This window comes from Oenanthe melanoleuca, chromosome 6, assembly GCF_029582105.1.
Source record: "Oenanthe melanoleuca isolate GR-GAL-2019-014 chromosome 6, OMel1.0, whole genome shotgun sequence".
Classification (NCBI taxonomy): domain Eukaryota; kingdom Metazoa; phylum Chordata; class Aves; order Passeriformes; family Muscicapidae; genus Oenanthe; species Oenanthe melanoleuca.
This window is the reverse complement of record NC_079340.1, coordinates 2,926,992-2,942,062: the sequence shown is the minus strand read 5'-3', so window position 1 is coordinate 2,942,062 and position 15,071 is coordinate 2,926,992. Positions and strand designations below refer to the sequence as shown.

Genomic DNA, 15,071 nt, shown 5'->3' with positions numbered 1-15,071 from the left:
TGGGGAGCTCTGTGGACCCCGTGGTTTGGCCAGGGTGGGTGTAGGAATGTTCATCTCCCTTGGCTCATCAGCACCTTTCTATTGCTGCTGCCCTCTCTTGGCTCACTGAGCCTTCTCTTCCAGCATCCCAGTCCCCAGGGCATGTTTATCCAGCATGGTCCTGCCCTGTTTTTGCCTCTCTGACCTGTAAGTCCTTCCTTCACTAACTCCCTTGATGCCAAAAAAGGGTCAGCCTTAAAAAAACCCAACACACGTGAAAAACTTCGGGGAGTAAATTCTGGAGTGTGCCAACAAGTTGATTGAATTGGGCAGAAATAAGGTGAAAAAGAAAGGAAAAGTGACCAAAATGGAGGTGATGTGTTGCTGCCTGGGCAGGGGAAGATTCCTCTGCCCACAGCTGCCCCACTGCACTGCACTTGATCGAGGGCTGGGGTCTTGGGATGGGTGCATGAGTGGGTGTGCCCCCTGGGGAGCAGGGCTGTGGTTTTGGCAGGGCTCTGGGGAGCACCTCATGCCTTCCCTTCTCTCTCCTTTTCCTTCTTTATTTGTTTTAAATGAAGAAGAATGCAGGGGATGCCATTCCTGGGCTGGGAGGCGATGGCCACCCACGCTGGCAGGGTGTTGTGGGTGCTGTTTCTGCCCAGGTGTGATGGCACAAGGGCACAGTGGTGCCAGCAAGCCCCAGAGCAGCCTCTGCTGGCTTTCAGTGGTCACACTGCTGAGCAAGTCCTTGGGCTGCCATCCAAGTGACCTCCTCTTCACACCTTCCTCTCTGTTTTCTCTTCTGTTACAGTGAAGCCAGCTTAAGTATTTGCAGGGTGGATTTTTTTTTTCCTTAATTTTTCATTTTCCCCCCTCCTCTCTCAAAGGTTTTCTCTCTCCTCTCCTCCCCTCTGTGCTTCCCTGCTCTCTTTGCCCCAGGCTACGCTCCGGTGACGGGGATGTGCCACCCTCTCCGCAGCTGCACCCTCAACCACGAGGACGGCTTCTCCTCCGCCTTCGTCGTGGCCCATGAGACCGGCCACGTGTAAGTCGCGGGGGGCAGAGGTGTGGTTGCAGAGGGGGTTTGTTGCTGCTGCTGCAGGTGTGAGTGCCTTGGGATCTTCCCTCCAGGCTGGGCATGGAGCACGATGGCCAAGGGAACCGCTGCGCCGACGAGACCAGCATGGGGAGCATCATGGCGCCGCTGGTGCAGGCCGCCTTCCACCGCTACCACTGGTCCCGCTGCAGCAAGCAGGAGCTCAACCGATACATCCAGTAGGCCCCTGACAGCTGGGAGGGGATGTTCTCCCTTCAGACTGCTGGCTTCTGGTAGCCAAAGATGCTCCCAGGGGTGGAGTGACTCTGGAGACAGGCTGGCAGAGCTGGGGGTGTTCGGCCTAGAGAGCAGAAGGCTCCAGGGAGACCTTGGAGACTCTTCCAGTGCCTAAAGGGGCTCCAGCAGAGCTGGAGAAGAGCTTTGGACGAGGGGCTTCCCACTGACAGAGAGCAGGATTAGATGGCTTATTGGGAAAAAGTTCTTTCCTGTGAGGGAGGTAAGGCCCTGGTACAGAGTGCCCAGAGAAGCTGTGGCTGCCCCTGGGTTCCTAGAAGTGTCCAGAGCAGGTTGGATGGGGCTTGGAGCAGGCTGAGACAGTGGAAGGTGTCCTTACCCGTGGCAGGGGCTGGAACCCTATGGCCTTAAAGGACCATTCTGACCCAAATGGTTCTGGGATTCCGTGACAAGTCAAATTTCTCAGTAGCTGAATCTGGAGAGTGGCCTGGAGCTGAGGGATGGGCTGATGGAAGGAAATCCTCTGTCTGACTCTGCAGCTCCTACGACTGCCTCCTGGATGACCCCTTTGAGCACCAGTGGCCCACCTTACCTGAGCTGCCGGGAATCAATTATTCCATGGACGAGCAGTGCCGCTTCGACTTCGGCGTGGGGTACAAGACGTGCACGGCGGTGAGTAGGGGCTGCATGGCCACGCTGTCCCCCCTCCCCGGGATCCCCAGCCAGCCTGGCTGCCACCAGCCTGCTGCTACTGGCCACTGCTGTCCCAGCCCAGCTCCTCTGTGCTCCCCAGTTCCGCACCTTCGACCCCTGCAAGCAGCTGTGGTGCAGCCACCCGGACAACCCCTACTTCTGCAAGACCAAGAAGGGGCCGCCCTTGGATGGCACTGAGTGCTCTCCTGGCAAGGTAGGGGCTGGTCCTGCTTCCTGTAGGAAGGATGTGTCCCAGGGCACGATGAAGAGCCCCTTCCTCCCGTGCTTTACCGTTTCTGTAGCACTGTGGGTGCAGGAGAGCTCTCCAGTGGTGCTGAGCGCTTTGGAAGAGGTCTGCAACTCATTCCTTCTCCTCCCTTCCAGTGGTGCTTCAAGGGCCACTGCATCTGGAAGACGTCAGAGCAGCCTTACAGCCAGGATGGCAGCTGGAGCTCCTGGTCCAAGTTCGGCTCGTGCTCCAGGACCTGCGGGGGAGGCGTGCGGTCCCGCAGCCGGAGCTGCGACAACCCGCCGTACGTCTGCGCTTTGCTCTGCCTCCCTCCCTCCTCCCAGCTGGAAGTGGCCGCCAGCCAGAGGCTCCTGGCTGTTCCCCTCGCTGGCAGGGATGGGGACATCTGTTCCTGCGGGAGCTGTGCTGTGTATTCGGGCTGGGAATTCGCCATCCCCCTTCCAGCTCTCTTACCACCCGCCGGGTTTGTTTTCCAGCCCGGCGTACGGAGGGCGGCAGTGCCCGGGAGCCACCTACGAGTACCAGGTGTGCAATGCCGAGGAGTGCCCGGGGCCATACCAGGATTTCCGTGCCCAGCAGTGCTCCAAGCGCAACTCCTACTACACCCACCAGAACAGCAAGCACTCCTGGCTTCCCTACGAGCATCATGACGGTGAGTGGTGCCGGGTGCTAGCAAAGGAGCAGTGGCCAAACTCCTCCAGAGGACTCTGCCCTGGTGGCCCTCACCCTGGGATGGACGCTGTGCCAGCTGCACAGATGTTGGGTGGTGGGAAGTTCCTGAGCTGGAAACTGTTGTGCAATAAGCCAGCATCAAGTAGCCAGCTTTTTAAAATCATGGAATCACAGAATGGTTTGGGTTGGAAGGGGCCTTGACGATGATCTCATTCCAACCCTGCACCTGTGGGCAGGGACACCTTCCACTAGACTAACAATTGGAAGAACACTTCCAGGGATCCAGGGGCACCCACAACTTCTCTGTGCAACCTGTGCCAGGGCCTCACCACCCTCACAATACAGAATTTCTTCCCAAAACCCCATTTATCCCTGCCTTCTGTCTGTTTGAAGCCATTCCTCCTCGTCCTGTCATTCTGGGCCTTTCTCCTTGTCCAAAGTCCCTCTCCAGCTTTCTTGGAGCCCCTTTAGGCACTGGAAGGCGCTCTAAGTTCTTCCTGGAGCCTTTTGTTCTCCTGAACACCCCCAGCACTCCCAGCTTGTTTCCAGAGCAGAGCTGCCTAATTGTATTGCAGCCTCATGTAGCATGTCCTGTCCTTCCCTTAATTTCCTGAGTGTACTGGGCAAAAGTGCAGGCTCTTGAGCAGCAAATGGAGTTGGGAGATGAGCCACATGAATATCCTGGGCTTTGGAATTGTGGCTGTGCTCAGGGGTACAAGCTGAGACTGGTTTCTGTCTTCACTCACCTGTCCTGCTTTGAAGGACGGGTGTCTGGTAGGAAATACAGCAGCCTCTCTTTGAAATGGAGAATGTAAATCCCCTCTCAAAATTATTATAATTTTGAAATTAAGTGGCTCTCAGGCAAAGATATGGGAAATAAAGAGTTCTTTACTAGGAAAAATTAAAATAGAAATACAGTATTACAAAAAAAACAACCCAAAACGCTGACAGAGTCAGAATACAACCTGACACCCTGTCAGTCAGTCAGGGTGTTGGCAGCAGTCCCATTCAATGGTGGCTGCATCCTCCTGCAGTGGCAGATGTGGTTCAGCTGGAGCAGTGCTCCTGGAGAAGGTGCAGTTTTCCTCTGAAGGTCCAGTGATGATGTAGAAGGGTCTGGTTTTCCTCTGGAATCCAGTGGAAAAAGGCTGCTCTGGTGTTCCAAATCTCAGATTTTACCTGGGTAAGAAATGCTTGGCTCCTCCCCTGGGTGGAGCATCTCCCAGTGGGATGATGTAATTTTATCAGTCATACAGTGGGACTCAATGGCCCATTAACAGAAGATATTTTCCTGGAGGAAGGATGGGTTGTGGAAAAGATAAAAATGATTGCCCCACCTGTTTTTTAACAGATGGCCCATTAGCAGAGGATATCTCCCACATCTCTGTGGGTCATTTAACAGATGGTGATGACATACATACCTTTGGTCACATTGCAACCTAAGACACTCAGCCTAATGAATTTCCACAACCCCTTTTCCCCCCACCTCCCTTTTTCTCCCCTTCCCCTCTTCCTTTGCTGCAGATGCTCAGAAGTGTGAGCTGATCTGCCAGTCTGAGGGCACGGGAGACGTGGTGTTCATGAACCAGGTTGTCCACGACGGGACGCGCTGCAGCTACCGGGACCCCTACAGCGTCTGCGTCCGCGGCGAGTGCGTGGTGAGGAGCTCTTGTGGGGCTGTCCCTGTCCTTTCCCTGGCCAGGAGAGAGCTCAGCCCCTTGGGGACACACCTTCTGCCCCTGGGGACCAAGCCTGTGCACAGCAAAGGGGGTGGTGGAGCGATGGGCTGGGCTGCAGGGCTGTAACCACATGTAACTTGTTCTCTCCTCCCCTGGGTGCCAGCACGTCGGCTGTGACAAGGAGGTTGGCTCCCTGAAGCAGGATGACAAGTGTGGGGTCTGTGGTGGGGACAATTCCCACTGCCGGACGGTGAAGGGCACGCTGGCCAAGACCCCCAAACAGCCAGGTGAGAGGGCTGGCTGGGTTTGGAAGCAGCTGGATTCATGTGTCCAGTTGGAAGAAACCTGCACTTTCTCTTCCCTCCATCCTTCATCTCTCCCTTTCAGGTGTTTTGAAGATGTTTGAGATCCCAGCTGGAGCAAGGCACCTTCAGATAGAAGAGATGGAGCCAGCATCCCACAGCATTGGTGAGCATGCCCTAGTCTGTAACTGGGTTAACTGCACCACTTAATTACTGGCTTGTCTTCATTTTCTTCTGTCTTCACTCAGAGTCAGGATTAAAAACACAAATGAGATGAATTTTCTCATGTTCAGGCTTGGTTGTTTATTAAATCTTATCTAAAGTACAGAGAGTTCTGTAACACTTCTAGTTACCGGCTAAAAGTGAGCAAAATGGAGCTGAATCTAGCTAGTTACAAGGTCTTTTAAACCTAAACAGTCCAACAAAGAGCTAACACATTTATTATTTATCATTTTGACCCAATAACCAAACTCTTGTGACCTGCAGTGCAGAATTAACTATCCAACCAAAAGCTACTACCAGAAATCATGAAGAAGAAGAAAGAAGACAGAAAGAGACAATGCCCAAGAACCACCTTGTCTCATACCTATTACTATATTCTAAAAATCCCAAATTCCAAACCCTTTACCATGTCAAATTGCACACTTCTATTCTAGCTACATACCCATGATTTTAACTCCATTACTCAAATTTGGAAGCCTTCTCCAAGGCCTCAAGTCAAAAGCAGTGTTCCCCTGGGGGTCAGTGTCAGAAAGCACAGGAAGTTCAAAACTCCCAGGCCTCTGGGTTCCAGCACTAGTCCACCTCTCCCTTCACCCTTTCTCAACCCTTTTCTCATAATTTCCACCAAAGAGAGTCTTGTTTAGGTTATTCCTCTCCTCCAAAGTGAGTGACCAGAGGGAATGATATTGAAAATATCTCCTTTCTCCTCCAGCTGTTAAGAATCAAGCCACGGGGAACTTCATCCTGAATGCCAAGGGCAAAGAAGCCAAAAGCCAAGTGTTCATTGAGATGGGCTTGGAGTGGGAATACACTGTGGAACAGGGCAAGGAGAGCCTGAAAACCAGCGGTCCCCTGCATGAGGCCATCAGTGTTTTGGTAAGCCTGGCTGGCACTGGCTCTGGGGGGCTTGGGGACCTCTGTCACAGACAGGGGATGTAGTCTGAGGTGTGATGTGGCAGGTGATGGAAGGATGTGGGTAGAGGAAGAGTGTGGGGCATGTCATTGAATCCAGGGAATGAGCCAGCCAAAAGCAAGGGGTGACAAGCTGCGTGAGGGAATGGCACAAGGACGTGTTGCTCAGGCACTTGCCTTTGAGTCCAGCTGCATTTTGCTCTGCAGGAATTGCTTATGACTCCAAATCCCATTTTAGTTATGCTGGTATGTGGGGAATTAGAGTTTGGGCCTGGACATGCAGGGAATGGCAGGTCTGGCTCCTTTCCCTCCCTATGTTTGTCCCCAGTTTTGGGTGTAGACCACTTGCCATGTGGTCCTTTTCCAGTGGCATCATTCATCCCCCTCTCTGACTGCTCCCTCTGCCTGCAGGTCATTCCTCAGGAGGAGGAGGTGAGGAGCAGCCTCATGTACAGGTACATCATCCATGAAGACCTGCTGCCCATGATTGGAAATAACAACGTCCTGCTGGAGGAGATGGATTCCTACGAGTGGGCCCTCAAGAGCTGGTCCCAGTGCTCCAAGGCTTGTGGAGGAGGTAACTTCCTCTTCCTAACAGCCTACAGGGCATGTTTGGGGGAGTGCTTGGATATGGTAGAGGGTGTGTGAGCCCCTTGGGGTGTCTCTGGCAAGGAGAAATTATTGCAAAGCAGTTTGAGTGAGCATTTTAGCCAGATTTCTTACGGGAAAGGGCTTGCAGGATTGTGTTTGCTTACCTTTGTCTATCTACCCGTGTACCTGCTATGACTTTTTCATTCCTTGGCTGTTTTTAACTGGATTTGGACCAAGAAACAGTGATTTTGAAGATGACCACTACTAAAGTTTGCACAGAAGGAGGTGTGAGGTTTGCTGGTGAAAGCCTGGTTTCCATACTGCCACTGGGATCTGAGCCTCTGATCATGGCAAACACCTTGTGCTTTGGGAATCAGAGTGGTTTGGGTTGGAAGGAACCTTTAGAGGTCACCTGGTCCAAACCCCTGCCATGGGCTGGGACACCTTCCATGAGCTGTGTGCACTGCACAGCATCCTGAGTGACTTTGGGAGGAAAGGGAAGATCCAGCAGCCACACCAGCATCCTCAGCAAACCCTGGGTGACATCTGAGAGCCAAAACCCCAGCAGGGATGCAGGGGAGGGATCTGGAGGGACTCCCACACCCACCACCTCACCAGCCACACTCTGCCCCCTCAGGCATCCAGTACACCAAGTACGGCTGCCGTCGGAAAAGCGACAACCGGATGGTGCACAGGAACTTCTGTGACAACAGCAAGAAGCCAAAACCAATCCGGAGGCGCTGCAACCTCCAGGAATGCTCCCAGCCCATGTGAGCCCTCTCTGTGTTCTCTATGGCCCCAGGTGCTCCCACCCCTCTCGGGGTTTGGGGTTGCACCGGGAGCATTCCCAGCCGCTTCCCGTCACCTCAAACGCCTTCTCCATGTCCCTGTTCCCGCCCTGCAGGTGGGTGGCTGAGGAGTGGGGCGCCTGCAGCCGCTCCTGCGGGAAGCTGGGGGTGCAGGCACGGGCTGTGCAGTGCCTGCAGCGCCTGCAGGACGGCACCAACCGCACCCTGCACACCAAGTACTGCCCCGGGCAGCGCCCCGAGACGCGCCGGCCCTGCGGCCGCCTGCCCTGCCCCGCACAGTGGAGGACAGGAGCCTGGTCCGAGGTGAGGAAACCTTGGGAGGGGGTGTGAAGGTCAGGGTCGTGGAATAAAATCCTGCAGTGGCTTGGTTAAGAGGGAGCTGTAAGGTGTGGGAGTCCAGAGTGTTCTCCTGGCTTCCTTGGATGCCTCTAGACCGCCATGGCATGGTGCCCAGGACTCCTGGGGACAGGATTTAAGCCCCTGGGAAAAATTACTGTCATTGCAGGAAGAATTACAAGCCACAAAAAATACGTAGAGTATAAATTAGATTGTTAGAAGATAGAAAAGTGAATTTTTAGAAATTATATTAGGGGGTTTGAAGCTAATATGGAGGATTTTGGGTGTGGTATGGCTTTTCTTTCTTCTTCTTTGTGCCATCCATGTTAGTGCCAGGATGGCATCACTGGATTGGTCTAGGACAGAGCTGAACAGTGTAATAAAATTGTCATGTATTGGAAATTAATTGTAAATATTAGGTATGTAATTTATAGTATAAAAGTCAAGTCCTACCCCAAGGACAGGCAGTGTGCCTCGGATCTCAAGCTGAACAGACTGCTGTTAGTTAGAGAAAGAATTTCTTAGATAAGAAACAATAAACAACCTTGGAAACCTCAGAAAATAGCCTCCTGAATCTTCTTCGGTGGCCAGCTGGGAAAACCTGAACTTTAAACCACCTCCATGTCCTGCTGTGGGGAACTCAGGCTCAGGAGACCCCACAGACAGTGACAATCTAGTCCAACCTCTTCTAACTTTCCATTAGACCAGGTTACTCAGAGTCCCATCCAGCCTTGGTGGAGATAAGGCTACAAGAGACAGGGATGTTTTCACAGGATCCTGGAATAGTTTGGGCTGGAAGAGACCTTATAGCCTATCTCATTCCAACTCCTTGCCTTGGTCAGGTCACCTTCCCCTAGACCAGGTAGCTCTAAGCCTGGCTTGAATACTTTGAAGAAGAAAAGGAGAGCACCCTGTGCAGAGAGCATGGGGGTTTGGGAGACAGAAAGCAATATCCACCTGAGGAGTAGTCATCAGCACATCCTGGGGGGTGTGGGGGCTGTCCCCACGCTGTCACTGACTGTCTGTCTGTCTGTCTGTCTGGGTGCAGTGCTCGGTGACCTGCGGGGAAGGCGTCCAGCAGCGGCAGGTGGTGTGCAAGGGCAGCGACGGCGGCGCCCGCTGCGAGGGTGACAAGCCAGAGGCCATCCAGGGATGCCACATGGCTCTCTGCCCAGGTGAGAGGAGGAGGAGGAGGAGGAGGAGGAAGAGGTGGCACTGGGATGGGGATCAACCCCCATGAATGCCTCCAGCCCGTTGTGGCTTCAGGGGATGCCAGCAGACAATATTGTGTTGAACATCTCTGATGCTGCTGGCAGTAAAAAAAAAATTAAAAGCCAGCCAAAATATTTTCCTTCTCTGCTCTTAGCCCTGTCTGCTTTTGGGTTTTGTAGCAGTGTGAAGGTGTGATGAGCTGATGGAGATGGGCACCCTCGAGTTCATCTTGGATGGGTTTTGTGTGGCTTAAGTGCTGGGTGCTCAAGGGATTTAATTTTTAAGGAGATCCCTTAAAACAAAACGACCACCCTCCCGAGGTATTTTGAGTGCTCTCAGCCTGCCCGTGGCTGCTGGGCATCGTGGTGCTCTCTCTGCAGGGAAGCTCTCCGGCATCACCTCCAGCGCCGACGCTGGTGACCGCGGCACCACCAAAGGGCAGCGGCTGCCCCAGGACGGAGCCAAAAACCCCGTGAGCAAGATCTCCTCCAGTAAGTGCCCGTGCTCGTGTGATCCCTCCCGAGGGGTTCTGCACCTCCCTGCGGGCAGTGCCGAGGTGGGAGCGCATCCAGCAGCGCTCCTGGGCAGTTCCACGCTCCGCTGCTGCTCCAAAGCCCGGGGCTCCATTGCCACCTTGTGGTGGATCAGGTCCTGCAGTTTCCCTGTTGCTTTCCTTCTCCCTCCCAGTTTTTAGGCCTTTTCCTTTTAATCTTGGAGTTTTTTAAAGTAGGGAGATGGCTTTTGCTTTTTCCCCCCTTAAAACCCTTCGTAGCTGGGGCTCAGTGCACCTTTGTTTGGAGCATCCCTTGCTCTGTTTTTTCTCCATGCACAGAATCCTTCAGTATTTTGGCTTCATTTTCCAGGTCCTGTCTCTTGCCCTCTTCCTATGTGGATGGGCAGCACCTTGTTCCCTCTGGAAATCCCATTGGAAATCCCATGGGAACCTAATGCCACCTTGTTTTGTGCTGCTCTGTCCCTCTCCAGGGGAGCCTTGCCTCGGGGACAAGTCCATCTTCTGCCAGATGGAGGTCCTGGCTCGCTACTGCTCCATCCCTGGATACAACAAGCTCTGCTGTGAATCCTGTGGGAAGAAAGCCTCCTCCACCACGGGCTCACCCCCTGTCACTGGCATTCCCCCAGGAACCACCACTCCCAGCCCTGCTCCAGTGCTTTTACCCTACCCCACCACCCCAGCTCAGAGGGAACCAGGTGGGGACCCCACTCCAGCACCTGGGATATCCAGCAGTGGTGTTTTCCCAGGGGAGCTGCCAGCCCCAAGGGAGCCAGGAAGGGGCCAGGGGGCCAGGTAACCTGCTTGGGACCACCTCACTCTGAGGCAGGGAAAGCCTTTCTCCCTCTTCCCTCCCTTTCTCCTCACCTTTTTCTTCTCCCCCAACTTCCAGCGATGGTTTTCATGGGTAGCCCTGCCAGGTTTGGGAACAACCTGGCTCAGCACCCAAAAATTCCTGGGAAAACCACTCATTTCTCATGATCCCACTTGCCCTCCCAGCCAGTGCCATGAACAAAAAGATGGAAAAGAGCAAAAAAAAGCTGCAGGTAGACAGGCTGCTTCCTCCCAAGGTGCTAAAATGATGTGGGAGGGGGGTGGCTTTAATGCTGCATTTTCCTTCCCCCTGCTCCAAGCAGCAACACAAGGAGGGTCCTGGCTTGGTGGTTCAGCCCTGGAGCTTGGAATAGCAATGGGAGGATCCTGAGAATCTGGGCTGGGTGGGGAAACTGGAGGGAGGTGGTGAGGTGAGGAGAGGGGAAATGTGGGAAAATCCCAAACTGCTGCTCTGGGCTGTCCCTGTTGGGGTAGGGAGTTTGGGAAGCATGTCCGGGGGAAGGTGGAATGTGACAAACATAGAGCTGCTTTTGTCCTGGAGGCAGGAGATGGTCCAGGAGATTCCAAAGTGAGCAATCAGAACCACAGGTCAAAGACCAAAAATTGATGTCAAAAATGTCTGTCACCTGGGGCTGGCTTTTATTTTAGCCAGTAGTGCCCTTGGCCAGCCTTGATGCCCAGCCTCCCCAGGATCACCAGCCTCATCCCTGCACCCTTGGACCCAGTGCCTGTGGGGCTGCAACAGCTTCCAGGGGGAACTGGGAGTGACTGGGAAGCCAGGAGTGGATTTTAGGGGCAGTTAAAAGGAGAGGAGAGAGACAAAGATCCATCTGCATCTCTCATTGCTTGGGAAGGGGTGGAAAGGGGGTGATTAATGCCATTACAAATTATTGTGCCAAGTACTAAATGTTTGCACAGCACTTTAGGAGCCTTGGGCTGCCCTCTCCTTGCTGGGTGCTGGGCCAGCTCTGGGCACAGGGTTTGCCTTGACAAGTTTCACTCCTCAAAACCCTCCTGACAAAGGTGTCCCTGAGGGGGTTTCCATGGTTTTGGCACTTAGGGCACCTCTGGGTGCAGTGGCAAGGGAAGGTGGGAATCTGTGGGGGAGGAAGTTCTGGGAAAGGGGAAGAGGAGTCCCAGGAAGGCAAGGTTTGGTGGATAGACCAGTTTGGCATTGCCAAGTGGGATGCCCTTGGGAGCACATGCATGGTGTGGGTGCATCCACTGGCCCTGAGGGCCCTGCTTCCCCAGTATCCAAGGAGTAGGATGTGGCATCCCTAGGGACAGTGTCTGTAAGCTCTGCAGGTGTCCAGGGCTTGCTGGGGTGATTTTCCCTGCCTGGCATGGATTGTGACAGGGTTGAGGTTCTTGCTGTGACTGAAATGGATGGAGACCCCTCTGCATTCCTGCTGTTTTAAGCATTGGACTCTGCATTGCTCCCCTGGAGCTTCCCAACACCTTCCTGCTGCTGAGTCACAGCTGGATGAGCATTTTTCCAGCTGCTCTGAAAGCACCTGAGGCTGGAGGTCCCTGGGCTCCTGGGTGCTGCCCTTTTTGCATCCCAAAACTGGGAAGGAAGCCCCCCAGTCTGTCTGAGCCACACAGCTGGCACACCTTGTGAGAGTGGAGGGTGCCTGTGGAGTGCCCAGATCCAGGACATGCAGGTATTGCCACCCACAGAGTGGGATTCACCCCTTGGAATGCTGCCACCACCACCGTGCCCCCTGCCAGCCCCTCCATGGGAGCACCAGCATTTATTTATTGTGCCAAAGAGAACACTTTGTTTGCTCTCCAAGGAGCATAACAAAAAGACCTTTTTTTTCCCCTCAAAAACGAGCTGTGACATCCTTCCCATGAAATTCCCAGCTGTGCCCCTCCCTTCCATGCTGGCCTAGGCTTTGGTGCTTTATAGCTTAAGGAATATTTGCAGTGGTTCCTGCTGCACCTCGGGGCAGAGCTGTGGCTGGGGGCTGACCCAGCTCCTGGCACTCACAGCTGGGATCCCTGGGGGTGTTTGGGCACTGCAGGTGCTGATCCTGACCTCAAGCTGAGATCTAAAGCAGGGTGTGATAACCCCCCCACCAGCTGTGGGTGCTCTGGGTGGGGATGCTGCAGGGCTGGCACCCAGCACCGCGTGTTTCATGGATCCTGGAATGGTTTTGGTGGGAAAAGACTAAAGCTGGTCTGGTTCCAGCCCTCCTGCCATGGGCAGGGACACTTTCCACTAGACCAGGTTGCTTCAATCCCCATCCTGGCCTTGAATACTTCCAGGGATGGGGAATTTATTCCAGCTGAAGGCAGGCTGAGCTTGGCTGGCTTTGTTCTGTCTCCAGGAGAAGAGCTGACTCTGATCCCCTGCACCCTCCTGAGCTGGTGGATGCATGGAGTCATTCCTGTGCTGTAACCTTGTCCAGTGTTACCATGATGTATAAAGTTTTGTACATACGAGATTCAGAGCTTTTTAACTTTTAATATTTATTAATTCTGTTGGTTTTTTTTTTTTTTTTTTTTGAACTCTAACATAATGTAAAAAAAAAAAATAAAAATAAATCCACAAAAAAAATCTCTTGCTGTTGATCTGTTTTGGGGATGTTTGTGTGGAGAGGGAAATATGAGTGTGACCCCTGTGTGGTTGTTGAAATGGATTTACTTTGTGTTGTTTCAACCCAGTCCCTCCTCTTTATCAGCCAGAATCTCACATTGCTGTTTTAAGGAGGAAGAAAATCTCTGTATATACACACACATAAATAGTTAACCCAATGCAAAAATAAATATTGATGTATTACTGGTACAGGCCAAAAAGAGCCCCTGGTGCCATAGCCAGGTAAAAAATGTGAAGTGGTAAAACCAGAGTAGGGATGAGGCCAGAGAAGAAGTGTCAGGGTGTGTTTTGGCAGCCTCTCTTTTCCTGTTTGATGCCAGTTCCTGTTGCTGGGGTTTTTAGGCAATCTATCATACAAGAGATGCTGTAGTCCCTCAAAAAGGGCTTTATTTTCCTTTTCCCTGCTTTACACCCTTTAAAAAGTCTCCTGCACACCTCTGGTTCTCAGAGTGATGCTGGAACCTCTCCTTCTTTTGGCAGGAAGTTACTCAGTCCCTCCCCTTGTGTTTTTAATGGACCCTTTTAAAAGGTTAAACCCAAACCCTACCAGGTCATTAATTAAAATCCAGCTACACTGGATCTTTGCACTGCTACTGCTTTTTCAAATGCTTTGAAAACCCTGCTTGGATTTTACCACAGAAAAACTCTTCCACCTGCCTGTTGGATTCTTCCCTTCCACACAGCATCACTACACTCATCACACCTTCAGGTTTTTAGGCTGCAGCAGCCAAATTATTTGGTCAAGGAAGGGTTTGTGGGTTTATAGGGGGTAGGAGAGACTTCAAGGCTTGCAGCTGGTGTGGTTGTGGCTTTTCTTGGTGGGATGGCCAGAATAGTTTGGACCAACTTGATTTGGTGGAAGATGCTGTGCCCATAGCAGGGGGTAAAATGAGATGAGCTTTAAACTCCCTTCCAACCCAAGCCAGCCAGGAATTCTATGGTCCTGTGAGGTGGGGCAGAGCAGGGGCTGGTCCCCATCATCCCCATGGGAGCTGGGATTATGGCTGTGTCTCCAAACACCTTCTTCCCTGCTAATTTTCCCTTAACAAGTATTGCATTCCTTCAATACTCACACTCTTGGCCAGGGTGGAGTGGGTGGAACAGTTTTCTAGGAAAACTTTGGATTTCTTTCCCGTGGCTTTTGCCAAAGGATTTTATCTCAGCCCTGGAGCCTTGTTGGCTCAGCCCAGCCTGACTCACCAGCCCTGGCCCTGAGCTTTCCCTCCCAGCTTTTCCTGCTGTGGTTTGCCCAGCTGTGTCCCATTGCAGCTTCCCAGTTTTCTCCTGCATTCCTGATTGCTGGGCAGCTTACAACAGCAACCCTGCTCCTTGGATGCTCCAGACCTATTCCAGGGCACTGTGGCTCCCAGATAAGAGAGTGTGCACGTCCAGGAAAGCCTTGCAGGGATCCTGGTGTGATGTGCATGTCCCAAGGCAGCTGTCAGCTCTGCAGTGGAGGTTTGGGATGTGCAGCTGCAGCTTTATGTGGGGTTTGCTGTTAGCACAATTCAGTGCTGGGATTTTCACTGCTGCTTGGGTGAGTTAGAAATTATTTGGGTTTTTTTTTTTTTTTTAATTATTTTTGGGGAGTTTGGGGAGTCTCTGGGGCTGAGGAAATGCAATTCTTTGTATTGCAGGCTGCCAAGGAAGGAGAGAGCAGTGGCTGATCAGAGCTCTGTCCCAGCACTTCAGAGCTGCTTCTCCACTAAATTCCCAAGGAGAACTGACCCTCACCACTCTTTCAGACATTCCTTCACTTTTGTGCACTCTTTCTCTTGGTAGCTTTGTCTCTGCAGCCAGCTGGAATAGGAATGGGTGAAGGGCTGCCAAGGGTCAGCCCTGGTCCATGGCAGAAGTTCCTTGACCTCTTGTGCAGCTCGTGTGACATCCCTGGAGAGCTGGAGAGGAGGGATTTGATCCCAAGATCTCTGTCGGGTTCGGCTGCAACCGCTGGAGGTCACTGCTGATCTGCAGCTCCACTTGCAAGATTCCTGGGAGATGGATAATGAGGGATCTTCACCAGGAATCACATCTGGCACTCCAACCCTGCCTGACTGACCCTTGCCCTTGCTGCTGGATGAAATTACTCTTTGGGAGGCTGAGGGAACTGGGAAAGGGGCTCAGCCTGGAGAAAAGGAGGCTCAGGGGGACCTTGTGGCTCTGCACAACTCCC

The 15,071-nt window shown here is 52.9% G+C and overlaps 1 protein-coding gene across 1 annotated transcript in view; it reads left to right on the top strand.

The window, feature by feature from the left end:
- Positions 1-12,845, top strand: part of ADAMTS14 (ADAM metallopeptidase with thrombospondin type 1 motif 14) — a 32,294-nt gene extending 19,449 nt beyond the window's left edge. The window contains exons 7-22 of the mRNA XM_056495586.1: positions 922-1,027; positions 1,114-1,257; positions 1,813-1,945; positions 2,067-2,180; positions 2,351-2,499; positions 2,693-2,868; positions 4,413-4,546; positions 4,731-4,854; positions 4,955-5,035; positions 5,804-5,967; positions 6,415-6,580; positions 7,232-7,364; positions 7,499-7,706; positions 8,788-8,914; positions 9,332-9,442; positions 9,936-12,845. Of these exons, the coding sequence (XP_056351561.1) occupies positions 922-1,027; positions 1,114-1,257; positions 1,813-1,945; positions 2,067-2,180; positions 2,351-2,499; positions 2,693-2,868; positions 4,413-4,546; positions 4,731-4,854; positions 4,955-5,035; positions 5,804-5,967; positions 6,415-6,580; positions 7,232-7,364; positions 7,499-7,706; positions 8,788-8,914; positions 9,332-9,442; positions 9,936-10,261 (2,396 nt within the window). The 3' untranslated portion in view covers positions 10,262-12,845. The remainder of the gene's footprint in view (positions 1-921; positions 1,028-1,113; positions 1,258-1,812; positions 1,946-2,066; positions 2,181-2,350; positions 2,500-2,692; positions 2,869-4,412; positions 4,547-4,730; positions 4,855-4,954; positions 5,036-5,803; positions 5,968-6,414; positions 6,581-7,231; positions 7,365-7,498; positions 7,707-8,787; positions 8,915-9,331; positions 9,443-9,935) is intronic.
- Positions 12,846-15,071: the final 2,226 nt, after the last annotated feature.